At 49.4% G+C, this 11,010-nt stretch overlaps 1 protein-coding gene across 1 annotated transcript; it reads left to right on the top strand.

Annotated features, from left to right (window-relative positions):
• Positions 1-7,281: 7,281 nt before the first annotated feature.
• Positions 7,282-9,816, top strand: LOC100037828 (brittle stalk-2-like protein 5). Its single transcript, NM_001112526.1, has 2 exons — positions 7,282-8,097; positions 8,211-9,816. Exons 1-2 carry the CDS (start codon positions 7,497-7,499, stop codon positions 9,644-9,646), a joined length of 2,037 nt encoding a protein of 678 aa, NP_001105996.1. The 5' UTR covers positions 7,282-7,496; the 3' UTR covers positions 9,647-9,816.
• The last annotated feature ends 1,194 nt before the right edge of the window (positions 9,817-11,010 follow it).

The raw sequence follows: 11,010 nt of genomic DNA, 5'->3' as shown, positions 1-11,010 counted from the left end.
GTCGGACCGTCCGAGCTTCTGCCCGGACCGTCCGGCCCATATGCAGACCGTCCGGCTTGCTCTGCCGGACAATCTGGGGCCGCCCTAGGACCACCGCCGTCCCTGCTTGGTAGACCGGTGACCCTGGACGCGGTCGGACCGTCCGAGCTTCTGCCCGGACCGTCCGGCCCTTACGCGGACCGTCCGGCTTTCCCTGCCGGACAGTCTGAGCCCGCACCAGGACTACCACATGGCGTCCCAATAATGGCAAACGCAACCGGTCAGTTCGGATTTACCACCGGACAAGCTGGATACGCATACGCAGAACCTGTTGTTGCACACCATGCACCAAATTATTACACACCACAGCAGCAGTATGTTTCGCCCTCTACATATTTAAACCATAACGCACCATACAATCACAGACCGATCAACACTATCGATCGGTCACGGCAAGAAGGTCGGTATACTAATGCCCGACCAAATGATCCCCACAGCCCAGGATCCGGTGGTCTGCCACCGGGTGCGATGGAAAAAATTAGGGAAGAGATGACTGAACTATTTCGAGATAAGTTCGGAGTTAGTGTAGCCAGAGTAGGGCAATCATACCAAAAGCCGTATAATCACCGGTTTGACACTGTCCCATATCCACAAGGGGCAAGGATACCATAATTTTCTAAGTTTTGTGGTGAGAATGGGAGAAGCACACACGAACACATAGGCCAGTTCCTAGCACACCTAGGCGAATTGGCCGATGGAGAAGCATTTCGTGTTCGGTTATTTTCTTTATCCCTTACTGGTACCGCTTTTGCATGGTACGCCGCCCTGCCTCCTAATTCCATTAATTCCTGGAATGAGTTAGAAAGTAAATTTCATGAACATTTCTTTACCGGGGAATATGAATTAGGGTTAGCTGACTTAGCTTCAGTCCGCCAAGGGCGCGAAGAATCGGTTAATGACTATATCCGGAGGTTCCGAGACACTAGAAACCGATGCTTTCGGATCCATGTCGCAGACAAAGAGCTAGCAGGATTAGCTTTTAATGGGTTGCTATCCTACTTAAGAGACAAATTAGATGGGACCCAGTTCTTTTCGATAGCCCAGCTACATCAGCGGGCTTTAGCCTGTGAAAGCCGCTTTAAAGAGACATCAAAATCGGCCGCCCGTGCTATACATCTGATAGAGCGTGATAATTCAGATGATGAATCCGCAGATGTATATACCGCTGAGTTTATTTGGCCAACAAAGGCCAAATCTTCAGCATGTTCTTCCTTACAACCGGTTCAAAAGAATCGGCAAGAAGAGATCAAATTTACCTTTAATGTTGCCAAATGTGATAAGATATTTGATGAGCTACTTAAAAATGGCAACATTAAATTAACTCATACTATCCCTCCTATAGATGAATTAAAGAGACGTGCTTATTGTAAGTGGCATAATTCTTTTTCTCATGCCACCAATGACTGTAATGTCTTTCGTCGACAGGTACAATCGGCCATAAATGAAGGCCGGTTGGCTTTTCAGGAAATGCAAGTGGACACACAACCATTTCCTGTTAATACAATAGATGTCGCATGCGAAAAGATCTTAGTTCGGCCCGAAATGGCCGATAAAAGCAAAAGCAAAGACATCATCATTGACGATCCTCGCACGTCAAATATATCGCAAAAGGAGATTGCTCGAAAGGCTCCGGACGATAAGGCTAAAAAGTCCGGAGGCACCGGGGGGCAGGCACAATTAATGAGCCAAGCACGACAGCCTGGCCTGAGCATCACAGACGGTGTGACACCTACGTGCGGACAGTCCGGTGCTCAGACAGACGGTTCGGCTAACTCTGCCGGACAATCCGCCTATGGCCAAAGGCGTCAGCCTCCACACAAAGCCTTAAAAGGGAAAGAGACGCAACGGCAAAGCACATATGGTCGGTTGATCAAAACTGACTCTACCTTTGATCAGTTACTCTCCAAGAATACTAGCAAGAAGACCGTTCTACGTGATCGGTCAACGAAGAGACATCGGTCACCTGCTAAAACAAAACGGGTAAACAAAACGGCTCGAAAGGCGACACAACAAGCATCGCCTATTCATCCTATGAGACCAAGGTACTTTCCACCCGTTTACTCATCGTCGGTATATTATCCTGTTCAAACATGGAATGGTACGATGATGAATCCATGGTATATGTATAGTCCCTTTGTCTATCCAGGCTGGGGGGGGCACCTCCATTCTATTCCTATTGATCCATTGATCAAACGGTCATGGCCGAGAAAGATACAATCTGAAACGGCCTTTATACATTGGTGCTTTATTGAATGAGCTCCATATTGAAAAGCCGGTGACTTACATCAGGCTTAGTTCATATGCTTTTGGTTCGTCAACCTTCACCAAAAGGCAGGGGGGCATATGTTGGAAGTCAAATTGAGCAGCGCGGACAGTCCGGCGCTGAGGCCGGACGGTCCGCGGTCCGGACAGTCCGCGGTGGTGGCGCGGACGGTCCGCGCGCGCGCAGAGTCAGTTAGGGTTCCTAGTTTCTCGCGAGATTTGTTACCTAAAACCGCGGGATTAACTCGGGAAACAGTTGGAAACGGATCCAGACCTCCCCCTTTATATAGATGAAGGGCTACGGCCGATTGAACCCCCATCAATCGAACAAATCAAGTCTATTTCTCGTTTTTACCTTACGCATTAGGAATAGTTCTAGTCTAGTTCTAGTTTAGCATCTCAATCTCCAAATTCTCCGCCTCTCTTCGACTCTACGTCGATTAGAGGAGTCTAGGTCGGCCTGCCGAGCCTAGACGACACCTAGGATCTCTCCTCCCCGACGGGGTCCCTCCCGGGAGCGAGATCCAGGCGCCGCCGGCGACCTTCGCCACCCCCTGCGCACGCGCGGACCGTCCGGCCTGTAGGCGCGGACCGTCCGGCCGTCAGGCAGGGAACCTTTGCCCCTGCTCCAGGTCGCGGACCGTCCGGCCCTGTGCCGCGGACCGTCCGCGCCTGTGCAGAGAGCACCGCCGCCGGTTCTTGTTGAGTGTTTGGCACCCGAAAAAGGTGTCAACAACCCCAATCCATATGGATTGAAGGGGATTGAAGGGGTTTCAATCCCTAGCAAGTCAAAATCCCTCTCAATCCATATCAATCCCCTCCAATCCATATGGATTGAAAATAACCGAACAAGCCCTGATGTGTATTAGCTATATCTTCATCCCCGACGGTGTGGGGAAGAGCGGGGGCCGTTAGCGTGGGGAGGAGTAGGGGGCCGGCGTAGAGATGAGCAGCGACGGCGGCGTGGAGAGGGGCAGGGCCACATGCGTGGGGAGGAGCAGGATCGCTAACAAGACCGGTGGCATGGGGTCGAGCAGGGCGGCGCCGTGGAGACGAGAAGGCAGGGCGTCGGTAGGAGAGAACATGGGCTATCCAACTTGTCTTGTAGTCCCTTTAGGCCATGTTCGGTTGATAGGGATTGGAGCTCCGGATTGATTCTGGATTACTTCCTTAATTTATATAGATTTTGACGAGCTGGAACGAATCCATGTTTATTCCTGTGGAAGCAAACGAGCCCTTACTCTCTTGAGCTTTACTCTCAATTTGGTCCCCCCTAAATAAATACTCACTTTTTTACATCATCCTTTATCTCTATATCTTTTCATCTCCAATAACATTCTCTAAACATGCAGTAATAACACAATTCATATACTACAATAAATTTTTAAATATTTATTAAAATTCAATATTAATCTATATACGTAACCTAATTTCACAATACAAATTATTACGTACACTATAAGCCAACTCTATTTTTTTTTCTAACCGCATACATAAACCATCGAACAGGAAGCAGCGTTGGTCTCTACGCGTTCTACTCCCTACGCACAGGCCGCTCGTCGGGAGCACGCACAGAAGTGCAGAACGACGCACGGCCGCTCGTCGAGAGCGGCGCGTCCACGCCTCCACGGTCAGCAACGACTCTGTCTCGTCGAGGTGAGCGTTCGCCGCCAGCAACGACTCTGCCTCCTCCCGAGGTACGGCCTGCTCGCCACGAGCAAAAGCAGCGCGCCCACGGCCAGCAACAACTTCGCCTTATCGAGGTGTTCCCGCCGCAGATCCATGTTAGTGCGCCTAGCCGTCATTGTCCGAGCGGCTCCTCTTCAACTCTAGCGCGGGAAGGAATGAGAGGAGTTGGCGCGAACGAACAATGTATAGCGTGTGGGCGGTGCGTCGGCTATGGGCTAGTTTGGAAGTTCAAAAATCGAATGAGATTAAAGAGACTAAAATTCTTTTTTATTTAAAATTAAATAATGAGAGTATTTTAGCCTCTACATCCCCTCCGGTTTTATGTCTCCTAAACTAGCCCTAGAAATAGCGGCCAGGAAAGAGTCTCTAAATTTTAGAGGGTGGTTTAGGATTGTTGATGAACGTGTTTTCGACACTTTCGTCCGCTATATTTAACAGACATGAGGTTATATGACAACAAAAGAGTCTTACTCCTCCTTTAAGAAACTAGAGACTAAAAACATTTATTTTCATTTAGGAGGTATTTATAGCTAATAGCTAGTTGGCTAAAAAATACTAGTGAAATTAGTTAGCTAATAAATACCTAGCTAACTATTAGCTAATTTGCTAAAAAATAATAAATAGTTGAACTATTAACTAGAAAGTTTGGATGTCTTTAACTAATTTATCAGCTAACTATTAGCTCTAGTGCAATCAAACATCCTTTAATCTTTGTGTTCGATAGTTTAGTTCGTAAACGAGACTAAAATGTGAAAAAAAGGTCTGAGACTAAAGGTGATCTTCAGTCCTGATTGATGAATCAAGGCTAAAAAAAGACATGTAATCCTGAATTTCTAACCCATCATAGTCCTAGTTAGCTAACCATTACTAAAGGTTTTTAACCGGTAGTGGAATTGGTTCTGTATATACTAATGACCGGTGAGGCTCGGTTCTGAGTTTGTTCTTCTGGTCCTCCACTTGAACCCCCTTTCGCACACGCATTCCATTTAGATCAACACCAGACGCACAATTCACCTTTGGCAGGAGTATTTTGGATTAAGCCGACAAACAAGTCTTCAGCTGAGGAGCGGGGCTGGTCCGTGACACTGAACTTAAAAGAAACTATCGTTTCCATCTTTTTATAATATAAAGCCATTCTCAGTAGGAGTTTTATATGGATACGATTAACTAGGGTGACATATCATCTAAGAAGGTTTGAAACTATGATAAAATAGTCTCATGCAATATTTTTTTAATAATAGAAATAAAATTTAGCCTTTTGCACTTTTATGCATACGACCTTATATGTAATAAGTTACAACTCCACAAACTGCTATAGCAAGGTTAAAAATATCTGTTTGGAATCGATCACAAACAAATTAACCAGCCACAATTCTAGTATTGGATCGTCATCCATGGCTTATGAAGATCTCTATATCCACCACCTCCAAGAATTGGCAAACATTGATGATTTATTGGTGTGATTCCTCCTTCTGTAGCAGTATCCAAAACTGGAGCCAATCCGTTCCTCTGAAAATAACTTGTAGAATTGATGGTACTGGTTTATGATTAAACACGACGTTATTGCGGCGAGCCATACATGCCAAAACATTGCTCTACTCCAATCAAAAGTTTCTTTTTATGTGGAGTTCCTTTGTTGGATTCCTAAACCCTGTAATCACTACCGAAAACGAGCGCTTTGCCGAGTGCCCGAAGCACTCGGCAAAGCCTTAAAAACACTCGGCAAAGGCTTTGCCGAGTGTGGCACTCGACAAAGAAGGCTCGGCAAACGTACAGTGCATCGGCAAAGCTTCTTTGCCGAGTACTTTTTCTCGGGCACTCGGTAAAGATGTTTGCCGAGTGCCAGGGAGCACTCGGCAAAGAAAAGCAGCCGTTACGGCGCCGGGTGACGGAGACGGTGTCTTTACCGAGTGTCACGGGTGACACTCGGCAAAGGAGTTACCTTTGCCGAGTGTCTGCCCAGCAGCACTCGGCAAAGAATCAATCTTTGTCGAGTGCCACCCGGGACACTCGGCGAAGAACCCACCAGGGAGGGTCCCCATGTCAGGTTCTTTGCCGAGTGCTACGTACGGCACTCGGCAAAGCGTGCCTCTTTGCCGAGTGGCAGAGACATTACACTGTTTTCTAAGTTTCGAGTGACCTGCAGTTCAAATCTGATTTTTTTTCGAAAAACTTCAAATAAACGAACTAAATCTACTAGCTATTGCAAACACTGTTATAATTGTCCTAAAATAGTACATGTAGGTCTACATAGTGTAGGAACATAGCACAAAAAATTTGGTGGCCAAAATGTAAAAAACAAAAATATGGTTTGCCGAGTGTCTATAGAAGACACTTGGTAAAGAGTTCTTTGCCGAGTGCCCAGTATTCGGCACTCGGCAAAAAAGCCTCTTTGCCGAGTGCCAGGCTTCGGCTCTCGGCAAAGGCTGACGGCCGTCAGCTTTAGGACGGCTGCTGACGGCCCTTTGCCGAGAGCCTTCTTTGCCGAGTCTTTGACACTCGGCAAACATGTCTTTGCCGAGTGTGGTCCTGTGCCGAGTGTCCTGCACTCGGTAAATCAGCTCGTTACCGAGAGCCGGACTTTGCCGAGTGCGGCTCTCGGCAAAGCCTTCTTTGCCAAGTGCCCGACAAAAGGCACTCGGCAAAGCCTCGAATTCCGGTAGTGAATATGATTAATACTATAGGGTCTATCTATATGGAACATAAAGAAAATAGTTATCTATATATTTCTAGCAAGGTAACAATAAAAAACAGCGTATAGTTTTATCTTTGTTGTTTTATGGTCTTTCGGATCGCATGCAAGACACAGATTTCTTGAAAACAGTGTACACCTGATTTCGTCCTCCTAAAACTCATTTCATATCCCTTATCATTAATACACCGCCAAATCATCAAAAACACTGACATGCCAGTCTACTTAGAGAGTTTTTGTTTTGAAAAGTCAATCCATTGTAGATGACGTGGTGCATCATGAATCTATTTCACAAATTTGGTGAAATAAATCTATTTCTCATATTATTATTAATGCCTATAGAACTCTCACTGAGAACAGTATCATATTTTTGTTCCAGCAAGCTTGCACGCTGGTGTGCGTGCTTCTCCAATTTTGGCGAAAGATCTGTTAGAAGCTTGGCGCGCGCATTATAACGGGCGACGTTCCCGCTGTAATTTCGGTGCCCAAATGCGGTCATTTGACACGGTCTTCCCGTCTTCCTCAAGCAGACAACGCAACCCAGCCACAAAGCGTTGGCAAACCATTGATGGAAGCAGGAGCAAGCGCACGCGTTCGAGAACCATGCACCTCAATTTTAGCAACCTCGCACAAAAACTGCATGCCTAATTATACCTTCTTGGCCCCTCCTCCCCCGCTGGAACGCATGTGTTTGCTTCCCATCGCTCCTGGCTTCCCCGTCGAGCGAGGGAGCCACATTCTTGCTTCCATTGTTCGCTCAAACGCTTGGTAGCTCGATCGGCGCCGTTGTTCTTGGGCCGGCCGGTCGAGCCGAATGGTCATGGCAGCGCCAGTGCCGCTCCGGCGGCGGCGGGCGCTCCTGGTGGTAGCGACGTTACTCGCCGTGGTCACCGCGGCGATGGCGCAGGACTATAAAGATGGTGGCGGCGACGACTACGAGGAGGACGAGAAGAAGAAGCCGCAGTTCAAGGCGCAGGAGGCGTGCAACGGCGTGTTCCTGACGTACACGTTCATGGAGCGCGCCAAGGAGTACCCGCACCTGAAGAAGGCGGCGGCGCAGCCGTACGCGTTCAAGGCCACGGCGACGGTGCTCAACACCATGACCGAGGACCTCAAGGCGTGGCAGATGTTCGTGGGCTTCCAGCACAAGGAGATCCTCGTGTCCGTCGGCGGCGCCGTGCTGCTCGACGGCTCCGACCTCCCCGCCAACGTGTCCGGTGGCGCCACCTTTGCGGGATACCCAATGGCCGACCTCCTCAACTCCATCGAGACGGCGGGCGAGCCGTCCCTGATCGAGAGCAAGATTGAGATCACCGGCACCCAATTCGGCGTGAAGGCCCCCGGGAAGCCCATGCCCAAGACCATCAAGTTGACCAACCCCGTGGGCTTCCGGTGCCCCGCCCCCAACCACAAAGGTACGACGCGTCGTCATTTCGCCGCCATGTCTGTCTGTGGCTGTGTGGTATGGCATGTCACGTCGGCCATGGCCTCCACCAATAACAAAAACTGCAATGCAATGCAATTGCAGACAGCGTGATGTACGTGTGCTGCGTCAAGGACCGCAAGTTCAAGGCGAAGAAGGCTAACAGCACGCGGTACCAGACACGGCGGAAAGCGGACCTGACGTTCGCCTACGACGTGCTGCAGGCCAACACCAACAACTACCAGGTGCAGGTGACCATCGACAACTGGAGCCCCATCAGCCGGCTGGACAACTGGAACCTCACCTGGGAGTGGAAGCGCGGCGAGTTCATCTACAGCATGAAGGGCGCCTACACGCTGCTCAAGGAAGGCCCCGCCTGCATCTACAGCCCCGCAGCGGGCTACTACAAGGACATGGACTTCACCCCCGTCTACAACTGCGAGAAGCGGCCCGTCATCGTGGACCTCCCGCCGGAGCGGGAGAAGGACGACGCCGTCGGGAACCTCCCCTTCTGCTGCAAGAACGGCACGCTGCTGCCGCCCACCATGGACCCGTCCAAGTCGCGGGCCATGTTCCAGATGCAGGTGTACAAGCTGCCGCCGGACCTGAACCGCACGGCGCTGTACCCGCCGCAGAACTGGAAGATCTCCGGCAAGCTCAACCCGCAGTACGCGTGCGGGCCGCCCGTCCGCGTGAGCCCCCAGGAGTTCCCGGACCCGACGGGTCTCATGTCGACCACCCCCGCCGTGGCGTCGTGGCAGGTGGCGTGCAACATCACGCGGCCCAAGAAGCGCGCCTCCAAGTGCTGCGTCTCCTTCTCCGCCTACTACAACGACTCCGTGGTGCCGTGCAACACCTGCGCCTGCGGCTGCGGCGACGACACCGCGACGTGCGACCCGGACAAGCGCGCCATGCTGCTGCCACCGGAGGCGCTGCTCGTCCCGTTCGACAACCGGTCGGCCAAGGCACGGGCGTGGGCCAAGATCAAGCACTGGCGGGTGCCCAACCCCATGCCGTGCAGCGACAACTGCGGCGTCAGCATCAACTGGCACGTCATCAACAACTACAAGTCCGGCTGGTCGGCGCGCATGACCATCTTCAACTGGCAGGACTACACCTTCAAGGATTGGTTTGCCGCAGTGACCATGGGCAGCCACTTCAGCGGCTACGAGAACGTCTACTCCTTCAACGGCACGCGGATGGGCGCCCCCTTCAACAACACCATCTTCATGCAGGGGGTGCCGGGCCTCGCTTACCTCGAGCCCATCACCGACGCGAAGACGACATCGGAACCCAGGCTTCCCGGCAAGCAGCAGTCGGTCATCTCGTTCACCAGGAAAGACGCGCCCAATGTCAACATTCCCAGAGGGGAAGGCTTCCCCAAGAGGATCTACTTCGACGGCGAGGAGTGCGCGCTCCCGGATAGGATACCCAAGGTGTCGAGCGCGCGCCGGCGGGCTGGGACCGCGAGCCTGGGTCAGATAGCCATGGCGGCGGCGCTCGTGATGATTGTGGCGCTAGTGGATTCCTTGTGCCTATGATGACTGAAAACTTCTTTGGTTCATAGAGGATTTGACTGACCTAGCGCGCTGCATTTGTTGAACACTTCATTCATTAACTAGGTACGTGCCCGTGCGTTGCTACGGAAGTAAAAAAATAGCGTACAAAATATATACGAAGCGAAAAACATCACTATGATAGTAAAAATCGTGTGGTAAAATATTATCGTAACACTAATATTATATTGCCGATATGAATATGTAATGTATGGAAAATTATATGAACCAAAGACTTCTTCATACAACAAATGAGGATGTTAATAAGCTAGCTCCACTATGTATGTTCTCCATTGGACCATGTAAAACATGAATCAGAAAAATGAAAGCTACAAATTTAATTCAACTAATTACAGGATCCAGTTTTTGCAGCTAACAAGGATACGATGATAGCAAAATGCACATATATATATACACGTGATATCAGCAACATAATCAATCATACATCAGGTAATATTTATGCAAAAGAATTATAGTCTGCATGTTTTATGTTACGCCTAGGAAAATAAGGCAAAATGCAGATGGAGGATCTGGACAATTTGTCACAACAATGCACAGAGGTGCTGAAAGCCAGGAACATAGTTGAATCTGTTGAGCACCCAGCACAATAACAGATACCCTTCAGAGGAGACTCGCCGCCTTTTGTAATCACTCACACTCAAGGTTAAAGCATGCCTCTTTCCATCATTGTCAGACCCTTTGTACCCCGTTGTAGCTTCTATCTTCTGCCTCCTTGCCATGTAACCATTAAATAGGCCCTCGGCTCCACCAAATTCTTGCAAAGCAGACAATGATGTAGAAGTTCAAATGTATGCAGCACATTCGATTCTGTTCCTAGATCCATTGGTACATTAGTATCGATGAGCTTCTCGGCGTCAGCTGCTACCACTTGAGTTGTTTTGTCTGCTGTACCAGTTTGAGCCTTGCTCTTTATATCTTCATTGCTAGGCTCTACAATACTACTGGACTTGTTGGTAGTTTCTTCAACATTATCTCCTCCTGGCTTTGATGCATAATAGTTTCTTGATCTTGTCCACATCCTCGAGAAAGGGTCATAACCAGACTCTCCTGCCTTCAAAGATATATTTACAGGTTTCAGTTTCGAAGCGTTCTTGAAGTTATCAAGACGCTTCTTCCAGTTCATAGTCTCCAAATTTGCAGCCTTATTAACTTTTGACATCAGTTGTGGCCTGCTTTGCAGATTTTTCAGCTTCGCACGAATCCTCGCTGCTGCAGCTTCATTCCTACGACTTAGAGCCATCGACAACTCACTCCTCAACCGATCCTTCTCAGCAGCAATGTTGATAGGGCGTCTCACAACTGATCTCTCTCTCAACATTTGTTGTACA

Source organism: Zea mays, chromosome 7, assembly GCF_902167145.1.
Source record: "Zea mays cultivar B73 chromosome 7, Zm-B73-REFERENCE-NAM-5.0, whole genome shotgun sequence".
NCBI classification, from domain to species: Eukaryota; Viridiplantae; Streptophyta; class Magnoliopsida; order Poales; family Poaceae; genus Zea; species Zea mays.
Note: the sequence above shows the minus strand (reverse complement) of the source record. Positions and strands in the feature narration are given on the sequence as shown.

Excerpts from the sequence above, each read along its gene's own strand:
- LOC100037828 (NM_001112526.1), top strand. The coding sequence starts at position 7,497 with ATGGTCATGGCAGCGCCAGTGCCGCTCCGGCGGCGGCGGGCGCTCCTG. Across the intron at positions 8,098-8,210 it reads CCCCGCCCCCAACCACAAAG|ACAGCGTGATGTACGTGTGC; the intron begins GTACGACGCGTC and ends ATGCAATTGCAG.